This window comes from Leucoraja erinacea, chromosome 36 (assembly GCF_028641065.1).
Source record: "Leucoraja erinacea ecotype New England chromosome 36, Leri_hhj_1, whole genome shotgun sequence".
Lineage (NCBI taxonomy): Eukaryota > Metazoa > Chordata > Chondrichthyes > Rajiformes > Rajidae > Leucoraja > Leucoraja erinaceus.
Window position 1 is genome coordinate 11,909,671 of NC_073412.1, and position 18,353 is coordinate 11,928,023.

The 18,353-nt window shown below is 47.7% G+C and overlaps 1 protein-coding gene across 1 annotated transcript; it reads right to left on the reverse strand.

Annotated features, from left to right (window-relative positions):
* Positions 1–722: 722 nt before the first annotated feature.
* LOC129713624 (SH2 domain-containing protein 7-like) lies at positions 723–3,661 on the reverse strand. The gene is made up of 2 exons (XM_055662813.1): positions 1,874–3,661; positions 723–922 (listed from the first exon to the last, which is right to left on the reverse strand). The coding sequence occupies exons 1-2, from the start codon at positions 2,026–2,028 to the stop codon at positions 820–822; spliced, it is 258 nt and encodes an 85-aa protein (XP_055518788.1). The 5' UTR covers positions 2,029–3,661; the 3' UTR covers positions 723–819.
* Positions 3,662–18,353: the final 14,692 nt, after the last annotated feature.

Genomic DNA, 18,353 nt, shown 5'->3' on the forward strand with positions numbered 1-18,353 from the left:
GCCAGAGGCCTCTGCCCGCGCCCCTTGTCCGGGGTTATGTCCGTGCCCGGGTGGTGTTAGAGAGGGACTACACGCTGTCCACAGGCACCCTGGGAGTTTTCCCCGCGCGCGGGGGTTAAATGCATCCTGGACAAGGTGTAAGATAGTTGTATCATCGTTTATTATGGTGGTGCGTTCTGCTCTGTTTTTTAATACAGTATATATTTTAATAAATATTTTTGATTTTTTTTTTAATGAATTTTTTTTTTAAAGCCTCATCTTCACCATGTTTGGCCCATATCCCCCGAAATATTTCCTATCCATTACTTGTCCAAGTGTCTTTTATAATATCTGCCTCAACTGCCTCCTCTGGCAGCTCTTTGCATTTTCCCACCACCCTGTTTCCAGTATTTTCTACTGCAAGAGTAGAGAGTATTTTCTGTCAATAACTCAGACTTCATTCCTTCATTTAATCATACCTTCATTCATACCTTCATTCCCTCCTTCATTCCCTCCTTCATTCATACCTTCATACATGCCTTCATTCATTCCTTCATTCATACGTCATTCATGCCTTCATTCATTCCTTCATTCATGCCTTCATTCATACCTTCATTCATACCTTCATTCATACCTTCATTCATACCTTCATACATGCCTTCATTCATCCCTTCATTCATCCCTTCATTCATTCCTTCATTCATTCCTTCATTCATCCCTTCATCCATTCCTTCATTCCCTCCTTCATTCCCTCCTTCATTCTCTCGTTCATTCCCTCCTTCATCCATCCCCTCTGGAGATGGGCGTTACTGTGTACACCTGGAGTGTGGGTCCCATTCATCAATGTACCCACCTGTAGGACAATATGTAGCCAGTCGCTCTGTCACTCAGGCGGATGAGGAAGTGGCCAAGGCCTTTATTCTGCAGCAGTTTCTCCGCTTCCCTGGTGGATGAGAAGAGCAGCGGTTAGTACAGCTGACCTTGCTGGTCAACATCACTAGTGCAGCTGAGGTACAAATTCAGAATTAAAGGGCGCTCTTTTAGAAAGGAGGTGAGGAGGAACTTCTTTAGTCAGAGGGTAGTTAATCTGTGGAACTCATTGTCACAGAGGGCTGTGGAGGCCAAGGCAGTGGATATTTTTAAGGCAGAGATAACAAAGTTCTTGATCAGAACGGGTGTCAAGGATTATTGGGAGAAGGCATGAAAATGGGATTAGGAGGCAGAGATCAGCCATGGTTGAGTGGCTGAGTAGACTCGATGGGCCAAATGGCCTAATTCTACACCTACCACTTATGACCTAATTGTGTGAAATTTTGGTCTCCTGATTTGAGACAGGACATTCTTGCTATTGAGGGAGTGCAGTGTAGGTTCACCAGGTTAATTCCCGGGATGTCGGGACTGACATATGCTGAGAGAATGGAGCGGCTGGGCTTGTATTCACTGGAATTTAGAAGGATGAGAGGGAATCTTATAGAAACACATAAGCTTCTTAAGGGATTGGACACGCTAGATGCAGGAAAAATGTTCCCCATGTTGGGGGAGTCCAGAACCAGGAGTCACAGTTTAAGAATAAGGGGTAGGCTATTTAGGATTGAGATGAGGAAAAACATTTTCACTCAGAGTTGTGAATCTGTGGAATTCTCTGCCACAAAAGCCAGTGGAGGCCAATTCACTGGATGTTTTCAAGAAAGATTTAGCTCTAAGGGAATCAAGGGATATGGGGGAAAAGCAGGAACGGGGTACTGATTTTGGATGATCAGCCATGACTATATTGGATGGTGATGCTGGCTCGAATGGCCGACTCCTGGACCTATTTTCTATGTTTCTATAACAGAGGGTGTTGTATAGCCGCCAGCAGTCCATCACTGTGGCGCTCTGCTCCCCGATGACTTACTTCCTCAGGACAAAGCCGTGAAACCATTCGGGCAAGCGGCCGGTATGCAGGAGAAGCTCGGCCTGCGTCTCCGCGAACCACTTCACCGCCATCTCCTTCAGGATTCCCAGCGCCACGCTCTCCGAGTCCAGCGGAGACTTGGGTCCGAGGGTCATCAAACTCTGCGGCTCTCCCGTCCTGTCGAGAGCTCTGGCCTGTAACGGGCAACGACACGTGTGTTACGCCCGTGCACAACGCAAGCAACAACCACCCAGTTTAGTTTAGTGATACCGCGCGGAAACAGGCCCTTCGGCCCACCGTGTCCGCACTGACCAGCGATCCCCACACATTTACACTACCCTACACACACACACACGGGACAATTTACACCTACACCAAGCCAACTAACCTACAAACCTGTACGTCTTTGGAGTGCGGGAGGAAACCGAAGATCTAGGAGAAAACCGACGCGGTCACAGGGAGAATGTACAAACTCAGTACAGACAGCAACCGAGGTCAGGATCAAACCCGGGTCTCTGGCACTGCAAGTGCTATAAGGCGAGAACTCTACCGCTGCGCCACCGTGCCACCCATATATTCCCATTCCTCTGTGACCGTCAATACAGACTTTTAAGCGTCATCATTTACGCATCACGATACGTGCATGGTGCACGATTTCATAGGCAGTGACGCGCGGCGTCCCAGGATTTTGTGATGTACAAAACCTTCGCGTGCCTCTGCGTGACGTGCAATTGATGGCCAAGTGGCACAGGCCCTTTAGAGCTCTGTCCTACCCAATGTCCTACTCTCCTATGTGACCAAGGCCGCCTGTTCAAATGGCTCGCTGCTTCAAAATGGCAGCCAGCATCATCAAGGACCCACCCCGTGCCAGACACACTCTCACTCCACTCCTGCCATCTTGATACAGGAGACGTGTCTGATAACCGTGACCTCCAGGTTCAAGAATGAATGAATGAATGAATACTCTATTGCCACAGGCGACAAGATAGGGTGAAATTCTATGCTTGCAGACAACAGGTATGCAAAGAGTCACCACATAAAGGGCGTTGACAAAGCTACAAAGAGTAGCTTCTTCCCAACAACCATCAGGCTCTTGAACACCAGTTCATAGTTTAGTTGGTGTTTGTTGATTAAAAGAATATCTGTTCCCGCAACTATCTACAGAAACTGTTACCGAGCTGAACTTTGTTGTTCCATTTTTACACCGATGTCTGTGGCGTGGCCAGGTAAATGTCAGCGAGGTTATTTGACTAGACATTGAACCACCCACAGTGAGAGCCGTGGATAGCAGGGCAATCATGAAGGCGGGACGGTGAGTGGGCAGTGGGGAAGGTCATGGATGTGTAACTGCATTCACCCTGTGTGGGTTGTTCATGGTAACAGCTGGTGCCCGACACCAGGTCTATAGCAAGGCCCACTGAGGATAGATGCACGCATGACTCACACCTCCTAACCTGATGAAGGTGCAGGAAGGAACTGCAGATGCCGATTTAAACCAAAGATAGATACAAAAAGCTGGAGTAACTCCGCGGGACATTCATCGTTCTATATTTCTCTACATCATCGTCTATATCTCTTGTTTCTCTTTCCCGTGACTTTCAGTCTAAAGAAGGGTCTTGACCTGAGATGTCACCCCTTCCTTCTCTCCAGAGATGCTGCCTGTCCCGCTGAGTTGCTCCAACTCTTTGTGTCTATCTTCTGATGGAGGTTCTTAAGCTGAAGGTTAGGCAGTATCTCTGGAGAGAATAGGTGGCGTTTCAGGTTGAGACCCTTCTTCAGACCAGTTGCTGGTAACATCGGAACCCCCCCGCGTTTTGCTATCGGAGAGAGGCAGATCAGAAGCATCACGGTTACTGACCTTGAACTGCTGAAACTTCAGGTAGGGCCGGCTCTCTTTGGACTTGGAGAAGATGTGGGAGCTCCTGCCCCGGGGAGCGGGGTGCTGGGGTCGTGGGTAGATCGGTGGCGAGGGCTGGAGCAGAGGGCGGCTGCACCACACATTGTCTGACAGGGAGAGGAGGAAGGACCCGTTACATCAGCAGCACAATGTGAGGCATAACATGACATCCACATCAAACACATTCACATCAACCCACCCAGCCAGGCCAAATCTTCCATACCAAGCGACAGCAGCAGAATTAGACCATTCGGCCCATCAAGTCCAATCATGGCTGATCTATCTCACCCTCCTAACCCCATTCTCCTGCCTTCTCCCCATAACCCCTGACATCCGTACTAATCTTAGATGGACAAAAATGCTGGAGAAACTCAGCGGGTGAGGCAGCATCTATGGAGCGAAGGAATAGGTGATGTTTCGGGTCAAGACCCTTCATCAGACCCGTACGATTACAACCGTATTGCATTGTATTGTACTAATCTTCATCAGTCTGATGAAGGGTCTCGACCCAAAACGTCACCCATTCCTTCTCTCCAGAGACGCTGCCTGTCCCGCTGAGTTATAGAATCACAGAGTGATATAGATGTGGAAACAGGTCCAACTTGCCCACACCGGCCAACATGTCCCAGCTACACCAGTCCCACCTGCCTGCGTTTGGTCCATATCCCCCTAAACCTGTCCTATCCATGTACCTGTCTAACGGCTGGTGACTCCAGCTTTTTTGCGTCTATCAGCAGTTTACACACCTTAAAGTGCTGAAAGTTTCACCTATAAAATGCTTGAGTAATTCAACATACCTTGAACGACACAGTACTGCCCCAATTTCCAGTTGGCTTTCATTGATACTAGACCCCACGAACAGACAGAGCGAGGTTGCAAATGCGACTGAAGTGAGGAGATCACGCCCGCACGGTTTATATTGCAGTCGTCAGAGTCAGTCGTTCTTTCCACCGTGGGGGAAGCAGCGAGGGCTGGCGGGCTGTGAACTGTGAACACTGTTGGTTGGTACAAACACACACACAGCTGCTGCCAGGGCTTTCTCCTGCTCGTAGTTTCCTTCCGCGGGTGGAAAGTGTCAAAGTGGCTGACGCAAACCGCCCGTGACGCCACGTAATAGTAACTGTAACGGAGTTATGGGCCATTACATAAATGTCACAACACAACAACAAGGCTGGCGATAGACACAGGAGGTTCAGCGGGTCACACGGCGTCATCACTCCTATCTCCAGAGATGCTGCCTGGGTTACTCCAGCGTTTTGTGTCTATCTTTGATATAAACCAACATCTTGCAGTTCCTCCCTGCACAAAAATGAGGCCATTTAGCACAAATGGTCGCTCACCTCGCCTTACTTCACTGATCCCAAATCTAACGTGGAAACAAGGCGTCGCAGAAGCTGGTTTATCACAGATTGTAATTGAGGGAGTGCAGCATAGGTTTACAAGGTTAATTCCCGGGATGGCGGGACTGTCATATGCTGAGAGAATGGAGCAGCTGGGCTTGTACACCCTGGAGTTTACAAGGATGAGAGGGTCGCATTGAAACATATAAGATTATTAAGGGCTTGGACACGCTAGAGGCAGGAAACATGTTCCCGATGTTGGGGGAGTCCAGAACCGGGGGCCACAGTTTAAGAATAAGGAGGAAGCCATTTAGAGCGGAGACGAGGAAACACCTTTTTCTCACAGAGAGTTGTGAGTCTGTGGAATTCTCTGCCTCAGAGGGCAGGTTCTCTGGATGCTTTCAAGAGGGAGCTAGATAGGGCTCTTAAAAGTAGCGGAGTCGGGGGATATGGGGAGAAGGCAGGAACGGGGTACTGATTGGGAATGAACAATGCCCATGGACTGCCAGAGATCCTCAGCCTTGCTGTGCTGTCCATTTCTATATAGTTTATTCTATCGCTCCACTTGAATACTCCTCACGTGGATCTAAGGACGGCAAATCTGTCCCTAAAGATGAAACCTGGGCCTGGATTCCACAGTTGTTCACAAGAGACAGGCAGATGCAGGAGTGGGCCATTCGGCCCAACTAGTCTGCCCTATCATTCAATAAAATCATGTCCGGTTTCATTATTGCCTGTTCCAAAGATCCAGCTTAGATGGTTATCTTGGATTCTGGATGATCAGCCATGATCACATTGAATGGCGGTGCTGGCTCGAAGGGCCGAATGGCCTACTCCTGTACCTATTGTCTCTCCCTATTGTCATGGGCCCGAGGGCCTGTTTCTGTGCTGAAGGACTCTGTCTCTCTGCCAGTTATAACAGTGACACAGCGGCACTATCAGTCGAGCTGCTGCCTCACAGCGCCAGAGACCCGGTTCGATCCTGACCTTGTGTACTGTCTGTGTGGAGTTTGCATGTTCTACCTATGAAGGTGTGGGCTTCCTCCTGGTGCTCTGGTTTCCTCCCACATCCCAACAAGGTGCGGGTTTGTAGGTTAACTGGCCTCCGTAAATTGCTGTGTGTGGGGGTAGATGAGAAAGTGGGATAGCATAGAACTAGTGTGAAGGCCCTGTTTCCGTGCTGTATCTCTGTAACTAAAACTCGAAAAGTATTCTCTCCTCGACTCTCTAACCCCTTCCTGAGATGATTGTCCCTGTGTCTAGACTCCCCCAGCGGGAGAAATTCCACTTGCATTAGCTCCAAACCCCAAGGGAACGGTGATTACTTCAACCAGGGCACCTGTCGTCCCTCTGAAGCAGAGGTCTTCACTCGGCCCTGGAGCCGGGACAGTTAATCTTCCCCCTCCCGCCTCCGAGAGACCAGTGGGTCTGACCAACATGCGACCTCGTGGCCTGCAACGAGTTGCAGCGTTTCCTGCGTTAAGGGCAAGGTGTTAGACAAAACCAAACACACACTCTTCACATGGGCCAGACCGACCACATGAAATCAGAAGTGTGTAGGAAGGAACTGCAGATGCTGGTTTGGTTTAAACCGAAGATAGATCCAACGTGCTGGAGTAACTCAGCGAGACAGGCAGCATCTCTGGGGAGAAGGAATGGGTGACGTTTCGGATCGAGACCCTTCTTCAGACTGAGTTTCTCCAGCATTTTGTGCCTATCTGCATGAAATGAGAACCTTTCAGCCCGTTCGCCTCAGTTTGGCCAGGAAAACGTTTCAGGAAACACAGAGTCTTGTGTAATTACTCTGCAGTGTGGGATTTAATTCTCAAAATGAATGCATGAAAGTTAATTAAAATGAATACGTCAGCAACACCAGTTGATTACTCTGCGTGAGAATTTGATTAATACGGGTGTTGGGGTTATGGGGGGAAGGAGAATGGGGTTAGGAGGGAGAGATAGACCAGCCATGATTGAATGATGGAATAGACTTGATGGGCCGAATGGCCTAAATCTTCTCCTATCACTTTTGAGCGTATGACTCCCCGGAGTAGATAGACTGCGCTGGGACTTCCAGCCCAGGTCAGGTGGGACAGTTGTTCCATGGTGTCAGTGTTTGTGTTTGTGTTTGTTACAGTGGGAGCTGTCACACCGAGGGCTACCCTGCTGTTCCTGTGGTCACTGGTCAATTAAACATCATACTTGCCAACAATCCCCACATCCCGCGATTTATACAATATATATGATTGCACTGAGAGTGGTGCACTCACAGAGAGTGGCGAGTCTGTAGAATTCTCTGCCTCTGAGGGCGGTGGAGGCAGGTTCTCTGGATGCTTTCAAGAGAGAGCTAGATAGGGCTCTTAAAAATAGCGGAGTCAGTGGATATGGGGAGAAGGCAGGAACGGAGTACTGATTGGGGATGATCAGCCCTGATCACATTGAATGGTGGTGCTGGCTCGAAGGGCCAAATGGCCTACCCCTGCACCTATCGTCTATTGTCTAATTCTCTGGATGCTTTCAAGAGAGAGTCAGATCGAGCTCTGAAAGATAGCAGAGTCAAGGGATATGGGGAGAAGGCAGGAACGGGGTACTGATTGGGGATGATCAGCCATGATCACATTGAATGGCGGTGCTGGCTCGAAGGGCTGAATGGCCTACTCCTGCACCTATTGTCTATGTTTCTATGTTTCTATGTTTCATAAGCGATAGGAGCAGAATTAGGCATTTAGGCCCATCAAGTCTACTCCACCATTCAATCATGGCTGATCTAAATTGTCTTTAAAATGTCATTATAGTACCTCAGTGGGTCTCAACCCAAAACGTCACCTATTCCTTTTCTCCAGAGATGCTGTCTGACTCGTTGAGTTACTCCAGCTTTTTGTGTCTTGCTCCAGTTCAAACCAGCATCTGCAGTTCCTTTCGACATACCACAACTACCTCCGAGATATCGGCGTACATTCACGGACGCTGGGTCAAAGTCCTAGACCTCCCACTCCCCTGACACCACTGTAAGGGTACATCCACTCCTCGAGAAGGCAGCTTACCACCCACTTCTCAAGGGCTTTAGGGATTGGCAATTAATCGCTGGCCCAGCCTGCAAACACCACATCCCTTGAATGAACACAAACTATTCTCCCCGTCAAGTCCCACACCGGGGATATGGGCGTAGTTGACACAAACACACGTCCCAGGAAATCCGCTCTCCACTCAGCCTTAGATTGCCCAGTGTCATCCCCATCTCACTCCTTTAACTATCTGAACACACAAGAGGCCAAATAACCTACAAACCCACACACCTTTGGGATGTGGGAGGAAACCGGAGCACCCGGAGAAAACCCACAAGGTCACAGAGAGAACATATAAACTACACACAGGCTTCATCCAAGGACAGGATTGTCTAGCAGCGGCACTACCTGCTGCTCCACTATTCTGCCCCTGTTTATGGGACTCATTTGGTGCAGGAAACAAGTTTAATCCCAGACTGGAAAAGTGAAAGACACAGGACAACTGAAGCTTGAAATGCAGATGGAAAATTCCACAGCTAGGAAGACTTGCTTTCTCTCAGAGTCAGAGACAGACACAAAGTACTGGAATAGCTCAGCAGGTCCCGCGGCATCTCTGGAGGAAAAGGGTGGGTGACGTTTTGGGTTGGGGCTCATCTTTGGACACTAAAGAAGGGTCCCCACCCAAACGTCACCCATTCTTTCTCAGCGGGCACAGTGATCTCTTCATAGAGTCATATCGAATGCTACAGTGTGGAAACAGGCCCTTCAGTCAGAGGGTGGTGAATCTGTGGGATTCATCCAAGTCAATGGATATTTTTAAGGTGAAGATTGACATATTCTTCATTAGTATGGGTGTCAGAGAAGGCAGGAGAATGGGGTTGAGAGGGAAAGATAGATCAGGCCATGATTGAATGGTGGAATAGACTTGATGGGCCGAATGGCCTAATTCTACTCCAAATACCTATGAACGTATGAGTGGGAATCAGAAGTGGGCGGGGAGTTGAGTTGGGGCAGGCGTTTCATCATGGGAACGTTCCCTTGTTCCTCTTCATTGGGTTCGATGTGATTGCTTGCCTCGTGACTGCACAAAACAGTTTGGTGAATTGAGGAAGTGAACGTTGCTAAAAATATCCCGTAATCTCCCCCCGAATCAGTTGACTGTAAACCACTCGAACTCCTCACACTTCCTGTTTATCACAGATCAGTTTGTAAACCCGACGTCTTTACTTCGATCGTCTCTTCGACACCAGTGAAACATAGATTCCGCGGTGACGGTTAGTCATTGGGTATTACGCCACAGGAAAAAGATATATATTTTCTCCTTCTTAATTGAATTGTGCACGAGCCACTTGATTATTCATCAGAATTCAAGCAAGTTTTACCTCAGAAAAGCCCATTTTCATTGAACGGCATTGACTTTCCATGTAAGAAACTCCTCCACAACTGGAGAATGTGTTTTTTCTCACTGGTTCAGGCTAATGGTTTCCAAGTGATTTTACCGGTTAGGTATAAGGCAGAACCAGTGAATCCTACTTTCCAGATCACATTTACCTTTTTAGTCACAGAATCATCAAGTCAAGAGTCACACAGTTCAGAACCATGACTTGTAGCCCAGTTCATCCATTCTGACTAAGTTGCCCCATCTATGCCAGTCCCATTTAGTTTAGTTCAGTTTAGTTTAGACACACAGCGCGGAAACAGGGCCTTCGGCCCAACGAGTCTGCGCTGACCAGTGTTCCCCGCACATTAACACTATCCTACACACACTGGGGACAAGTCTCCCTGCCTCAGAGGGCGGTAGAGGCAGGTTCTCTGGGTGCTTTCAAGAGAGAGCTAGATAAGGCTCTTAAAGATAGCGTAGTCACGGGATATGGGGAGAAGGCAGGAACGGGGTACTGATTGGGGATGATCAGCCATGATCACATTGAATGGCGGTGCTGGCTCGAAGGGCCAAATGGCCTACTCCTGCACCTATTGTCTATTGACAATTTAAATATTTACCAAGCCAATTAACCTACAAACCTGTCCGCCTCTGGAGTGTGGGAGGAAACCCAAGATCTCGGAGTAAACCCACGCAGGTCACGGGGAGAACGTACAAACTCCGTACAGACAGCACCCGTAGTCGGGAACGAACCCGGGTCTCCGTCGCCGCAAGCGCCGTGAGGCAGCAACTCTACCGCTGCGCCACCGTGCCCACTTTTGGCCCATGATCCTCTAAATCTTTCCTATTCATGTACCTGCCTGAATATCTTTTAAATGTCATTGTAATACTTGCCTCAACTATCTCCTCTGGCAGCTCGTTCCGTACACTCAGTGAAAAATGTTGTCCGTCGGGTTCCTATTAAATCTTTCCCTTCTCATCTAAAACATAACAATTCCTGATTGCTCCACTCTGGGTAAAAGACTCACGAAACAGAGGTGAGGAGGAGCCCATTCCTGGTCCCTCTCCCCTCTATTCCTCACAGCTCTGCAAATGTAGACACTAAGTGCTGGAGTACGATACGGCATGGTACAATAGGACTTTATTTATCCCAGGGATGGGACTTAATCTACCAACAGTCATAAAACACATAAAAACACAAAATACATGGAACAATTAAAATGATGAGTGGAAAGGATTGGGGATTCAAGATTCAATATTCTTATTGTCATGTGTCCCAGATAATACAATGAAATTCTTGCTTTGCTTCAGCACAACAGAATATAGTAGGCATGAATACAGAACAGATCAGTGTGTCCATAAACCATTGAATATTTATATATACACATGTAGCGGCGCCTGCTAGCGCACGCAGATATGGAACCCAGCGTTCGGTAGCCGCGGTCACGTGACTCGGGAGGGGCTGTGGTTTTCCGCGCGGTTTTTCCCCTGCGCGCATTAGTTCAGTGCTGACCACCGTTGTGGCCAAACGTGTCTGTTAAACCTGTATGCTGCAACTTAAACTTTCGAATAAAGTATTGTTGAAAACTCCAGGAGTCGTTTATCAGAACACTAAACACACATAAATAAATAAATAAATAGATAAATAAATAAATAAATAAATAGATAAATAGATAAGCAGATAAAGTGCAATGGGCTATTAATGGTCAGAGTTTTGTTTGAGTTGTGTTTAATAGCCTGATGGCTGTGGGGAAGTAGCTATTCCTGAACCTGATTTTTGTAGATTTCAGGCTCCTGTACCTTCTACCTGAAGATAGCGGGGAGATGAGTGTGCGGCCAGGATGGTGTTGGTCCTTGATGATACTGCCAGCCTTTTTGAGGCAGCGACTGCGATAGATCCCCTCGATGGTAGGGAGGTCAAAACTGATGATGGACTGGGCAGTGTTTACTACTTTTTGTAGTTTTTTCCGCTGCTGGGCGCTCAAGTTGCCCAACCAAGCCACGATGCAACCGGTCAGCATGCTCTCTACTGTGCACCTGTGGAAGTTATAGTGTGTCCTCCTTGTGCAAATCTTCGGATGGGGGGGGGGGGGGGTGTGGTGGGGGCTGGAGTCCGTCTCAGTCTACCCCACGACAGAAGGGGGAGGAGTTGTACAGTTTGATAGCCACATGGAAGAAGGATCTCCTGTGGCGTTCTGTGCTGTATCTTGGTGGAACCAGTCTGTTGCTGAAGGTGCTCCTCAGGTTGACCTGTGTGTCATGGAGGGGGTGAGCTGTATTGTCCAGGATGCTCAAGATGCAGTTTGAGGAGCATCCTCCCCTCCAAGACCAACCTCCCATGAATCCAACTCCAACTCTGCCTCCAGGATGGAGCCAGCCTTCCTGATGAGTTTGTTGATTCTATTGACGCCTTCGCCCTGCTGCCCCTGCACACGGCAGTGAAGAAGATGTCGCTGGCTACCACCGAATGATAGAACATCTGCAGCATCTTACGGCAGATGCTGATGGACTCAGTGGGTTAGGTAGCATCTCTGGAAAAAATGATGGGTGACGTTTCGGGTTAGAACGCTTCTTCGGGCTCTGTTAGTGCTATGCAAATGTTTCCTGCTTGAGCAGAGATTTGATTTTAGAGGCTCCTGCATCCAGCATTGTGTTCCAGGTCAAAATGACTCACTGCATAAGCCATCTCGTCTCAACCATGAGCAGAACAAGAAGTGCTGGAAGAACACAGCTGGTCGGCCAGCATCTGCGGAAGGAATGGACAGGTGACATTTTGGGTCGGGATCCTTCTTCAGACTGATAGTAGTCGGGGAGAGAAAGCTGAAAGAGAGGTGGGGGTAGGACAGTGCCTGGCAAGTGATAGGTGGATACAGGTGAAGGAGGGAGAGCGGAGAGGGGAGTGATTAGCAGCCGGGTTGAGTAAGGGACTAAACGCTGGAGGTGAAATGGAGATAAAAGGTGTCAGATAAGGAGAACAGAGGAGAAGGTCAAATGTAATTCCAGAGGGAGGGGTATGGGTGGAAGGGGAGGAGGGGAGAGAGGGGGGGAATCAAAGAGAAATGAAGTGATACATCATGGAAACAGGCCCAACTTGCCCATGCCCCACCTACACTAGTCCCACCAGCCTGCGTTTGGCCCATATCCCTCTAAACCACTCCTATACATGTACCTATCCAAATGTCTTTTAAATGTCGTTGGGATGGGAGGGGGAAGGAGCAGAGTGACTTGGAGTGTGGGATGTATGAAGGAAGGGTCTTCATCTACTCTGCTTTAACTTTGCCAACTACTTTATAGGAAAAGGATTTGAGTATAAGAGCAGGGAGGTTCTACTGCAGTCGTACAGGGTCTTGGTGAGACCACACCTGGAGTATTGCGTACAGTTTTGGTCTCCTAATCTGAGGAAAGACATTCTTGCCATAGAGGGAGTACAGAGAAGGTTCACCAGACTGATTCCTGGGATGGCAGGACTTTCATATGGAGAAAGACTGGATAGACTCGGCTTGTACACGCTGGAATTCAGAAGATTGAGGGGGGATCTTATAGAAACTTACAAAATTCTTAAGGGGTTGGACAGGCTAGATACAGGAAGATTGCTCCCGATGTTGGGGAAGTCCAGGACAAGGGGTCACAGCTTAAGGATAAGGGGGAAATCCTTTAAAACCGAGATGAGAAGAACTTTTTTCACACAGAGAGTGGTGAATCTCTGGAACTCTCTGCCGCAGAAGGTAGTCGAGGCCAGTTCATTGGCTATATTTAAAAGGGAGTTAGATGTGGCCCTTGTGACTAAGGGGATCAGAGGGGTATGGAGAGAAGGCAGGTACGGGATACTGAGTTGGATGATCAGCCATGATCATATTGAATGGTGGTGCAGGCTCGAAGGGCCGAATGGCCTACTCCTGCACCTATTTTCTATGTTTCTATGTTTCTATGTTTAAGCCTCATCGTCTCCCCTCCTCACTGCCAACACCCTCGGCCAGTGGAAACATTTGCTTGTGACTTACATTATCAAGGGCCATCATCAATTTGAATATCAACATTGAATATCACCCACTTCTAATTCCTATGTGGGCAAATTTTGGTTATTACTACACGTCTTATTTCTGATTCTGTTCTGTCGTGAAAGTTTTCCAACTTTCTGAGTTCCCAGCTGCGATGACAGAAATATTTCAGCGAATTTTCCACACAGGATGGGCCTAATGTAAATGAAAACCAGAAAGTTTAGATTAGTTTAGAGATACAGCACGGAAACAGGCCTTTCAGCCCACCGAGTACATATCATCCAACGGACCCTGCACACTAATACTGTCCTACACACACTAGGGACAATTTTACATTTATACCAAGCCAATTGTATGTCTTTGGAGTGTGGGAGAACGTGCAAACTCCGTATGGGCAAGCACACTTAGTCAATATAACCTTTCCTTTTTATGAATGTTGTTGCAGGACTAACTATTGAGAAGGGCAGCAGGCTGACCTCAGTGTGAAGCCTTGAGTTGATGCTATCAATCACTCTTTGACAAGAGCAGAGATGCATCAGTTAGGCTGCCATTCCTGATGTGACCACATGGGGGCCTGCCCGGTCAGGCCTTCCTTCAACATTGCTTCTGTTGCAACTGAATGATGACCTGTGGTTGTTGTACAAGTGAATGTTGCCTCACCTGAACATTGACTTCTCTAACTCCAAGTAAACCTTGCTTTCCCTCTCACTCCATCCCCTCCCCCTTCCCAGTTCTCCGTCCAGCCTGAAAAAGGGCCTGTCCCACTTAGCGATTTTTTCGGCGACTGCCAGCGTCATATCAGTGTCGCCAAAAGATGTTGAACATTTTAAAATCCAGCGGCGACAAAAATAATGTTGCGACACTTTGTTTTTACCTTCTCCCAGCTAACAATGATCTATTGTAAGGTACACAAAAATGCTGGAGAAACTCAGCGGGTGCAGCTAGCTTCGATTTTCCAGCAGCTGCAGTTCCTTCTTAAACACAATGATCTATTCTACATGTTTCTTGATCTCCATTCCCTTTGTCCTGTTTTCACACCTTACACTTCCTTATCTATGAACCGCCCCTCCCCTGACATCAGTCTGAAGAAGGGTCTCGACCTGAAACATCACCCATTCCTTCTCTCCAGAGATGCTGCCTGCCCTGCTGAGTTACTCTAGTATTTTGTGTGCATGCCTCACCTGTATCTGTACACTGTGAGGCTCGACTGTAATCATGTGATAGGAGCAGAATTAGACCATTCAGCCCATCAAGTGCACTCCGCCATTCAATCATGATCTATCTCTCCCTCCTAACCCCATTCTCCTGCCTTCTCCCCATTAACCACTGACACCCGTACTAATCAACAATAAGACTCCAGAATTTTATAGAAACATAGAAAATAGGTGCAGGAGTAGGCCATTCGGCCCTTCGAGCCTGCACCGCCATTCGATATGATCATGGCTGATCATCCAACTCAGTATCCCATCCCTGCCTTCTCTCCATACCCCCTGATCCCTTTAGCCACAAGGGCCACATCTAACTCCCTCTTAAATATAGCCAATGAACTGGCCTCAACTACCTTCTGTGGCAGAGAATTCCACAGATTCACCACTCTCTGTGTAAAAAATGATTTTCTCATCTCAGTCCTAAAAGACTTCCCTCTTATCCTTAAACTGTGACCCCTAGTTCTGGACTTCCCCAACATCGAGAACAATCTTCCTGCATCTAGCCTGTCCAACCCCTTAAGAATTTTGTAAGTTTCTATAAGATCCCCCCTCAATCTTCTAAAATCTAGCGAGTACAAGCCAAGTCTATCCAATGTTTCTTCATATGAAAGTCCTGCCATCCCAGGAGTCAGTCTGGTGAACCTTCTCTGTACTCCCTCTATGGCAAGAATGTCTTTCCTCAGATTAGGAGACCAAAACTGTATGCAATACTCCAGGTGTGGTCTCACCAAGGCCCTGTACAATTTTATGTTTGTGTTTGTGAACCAGCATCTGCATTTTTACATGTTATCCTATGATCTGATCTGATATGTTATACATAGATACAATCTGGTGTGTTAACCTTCATTGCAAGAGAATTTGAGTACATTATCTTAAACAAGCATCTGCCAACTGGCCTCAGTGTAGACTTGCTCTACACTGTAGACTTGCTCTACACTGATCATTTCTGACTCATTGGTTTCAATGAGACCGATGGCTTGTTTCGGGAGGGTATTACACATTGCTCCCGTCTTGTTGAAATGTCACTGCCTGCTCCTGCACCCACAGTCTGCCAGGTGTTCCTTCAACGGAATCAACCTCATTTGCCACCAGATTAGTTTAGTTTAGAGATACAGCGCGGAAACAGGCCCTTCAGCCCACCGAGTCCGCACCGACCAGTGATCCCCACACACTAACACTACCCTACACACACTAGGAACAATTTACACAGACCAAGCCAATTAACCTACAAACCTGTACGTCTTTGGGACATTTTGTACGTCTTTGGAGTGTGGGAGGAAATCGGAGATCTCAGAGAAAACCCACGCAGGTACAAACTCAGTACAGACAGCACCCGTAGACAGGATCGAACCTGGGTCTCTGGAGCTGTAATGCAGTAGCTCTATCGCTGCGCCACCGTGCTGCCCAATTGTTCATAATGATGACCATATACGATGTCCATGCTACCACACACTTTCTTGTAAGATAACATCCATATTGTGTCGTTGCCTAATTTGGATTAGTGGCCTTCGATCCAATCAACTTAGAGCCATAGAGTCATATAGCATGGAAACAGACCCTTTGTCATAGAGTCATATAGCATGGAAACAGACCCTTTGGCCCAACCTGCCCCTTGTCGACCAAGATGCCCCATCTACACCAGTCCCACCTCCCCGCGTTTGGCCCAAATCCCTCTAAACATTTCCTACGGATGTACCTATCGAGGTGTCTTTTAAATGTTGTTATAGTACCTGCCTCAACTACTGTACCTCCTCTGGCAGCAGGTTCCATGTATCCACCATCCTCTGTGTGAAAATGTTACCCCTCAGGTCCTATTAAATCTTTCTCCTCTCACCTTAAACCTACAATATGTCCTCTGGTTCTTGATTCCCCTATTCTGGGTAAAATACTCTGGGCATTCACATTACCAATTCTTCTCATGATCGTATATACTTCTCTAAGATCACCCCTCATCCCCCTCCGCTCCAAGGATTAAAGTCCCAGCCTGTAAGATTGAGGGGGGATCTTATAGAAACTTACAAAATTCTTAATGGGTTGGACAAGCTAGATGCAGGAAGATTGTTCCCGATGTTGGGGAAGTCCAGAACAAGGGGTCACAGTTTAAGGATAAGGGGGAAATCTTTTAGGACCGAGATGAGAAAAAACATTTTTCACACAGAGAGTGGTGAATCTCTGGAATTCTCTGCCACAGAAGGTAGTTGAGGCCAGTTCATTGGCTATATTTAAGAGGGAGTTAGATGTGGCCCTTGTGGCTAAAGGGATCAGGGGGTATGGAGAGAAGGCACAGGATACTGAGTTGGATGATCAGCCATGATCATATTGAATGGCGGTGCAGGCTCGAAGGGCCGAATGGCCTACTCCTGCACCTGTTTTCTATGTTTCTATGTAAAACCGTTCCCTTTAATTCAGGCCCTCGAGTCCTGGCAAAATCCTCGTATGTCTTCTCTGCACTCTTTCCAGATTAACAACATTTTTCCTGCAGCAGACTGACTAAAACTGGACACTATACCCCAACTTCAAAATACAATGAGTAGCTGCAGCACCCAGCACAAGATCATACCATTTTAATGGCGATTCAAGGAACTATAGATGATTAGTTACAAGGCAAGACAAAGTGCCGGAGTAGACAAAAATGCTGGAGAAACTCAGCGGGTGCAGCAGCATCTATGGAGCGAAGGAACTAGGCAACGTTTCGGGACGAAACGTTGCCTATTTCCTTCGCTCCATAGATGCTGCTGCACCTGCTGAGTTTCTCCAGCATTTTTGTCTACCTTCGATTTTCCAGCATCTGCAGTTCCTTCTTAAACAAAGTGCTGGAGTAACTCAATGGGTCAGGCAGCGTCTCGAGAGAACATGAATAGGTGATGTTTTGAGTTGGGACACTTGTTCAGTGCGGGGAAGCTGAAAGAATAGTGGCAAGTGATATATACATCGTATATGTGACTTGTAATGTCAGAGGATGGAATGTCGGTGGAATGGGACATGGAGGGGGAAGGGGAGGAAGTGGAGAACAAGGAAGAGAAGGGGTAAAAAAGGGGAGGGGAAGAGAAGGGGGTTTGTTACCTAAAATTGGAGAATTCAATATTCATGCTGTTGGGCCGCAAGCTACCCAAGTGGAATAAGAGGTGTTCATAAGATCATCAGTGATAGGAGCAGAATTAGGCCACTCGGCCCATCAAGTCTACTCCACCATTCAATCATGGCTGATCTATCTCTCCCTCCGAACCCCATTCTCCTGCCTTCTCCCCATAACCTGTATTAATCAAGAACTAATTAAACTGTTTCTCCAGTCACTGCGGCAATGAAGGAGACCCAGGACAGAAAGGTCAAAATGGGAATTGGAAGGGGAGTTCAAATGGTTAGCAAGTAGGAAATACAATAGGCCTTGATGGACCAAGCACAAGTGTTTGTCGAAACCCTTGCCGAGTCTACGCTTGGTCTCTCTGATGTAAAGGATGCCACACAGGGGACACCGACTGCAGTAGGTGGTGTTAGAGGAGGTGCACGTGAACCTCTGTCTCACCCCAGTTGTCCTTCCAGGTGTGACGGAGGTTCTCATGGTTCAGAGGTTTCTGTCCTGGGCCTCCTCCAGTGTCAGAACGAGGCCACACGCAAACTGGAGGAACAGCATCTCCATATTATAGGCAATAGGTG

Coding starts and splice junctions, on each gene's coding strand:
- LOC129713624 (XM_055662813.1), bottom strand. CDS start 2,028: ATGACCCTCGGACCCAAGTCTCCGCTGGACTCGGAGAGCGTGGCGCTG. Junction 923..1,873: donor CACGGCTTTGTCCTGAGGAA/GTAAGTCATCGG, acceptor CTCATCCACCAG/GGAAGCGGAGAAACTGCTGC.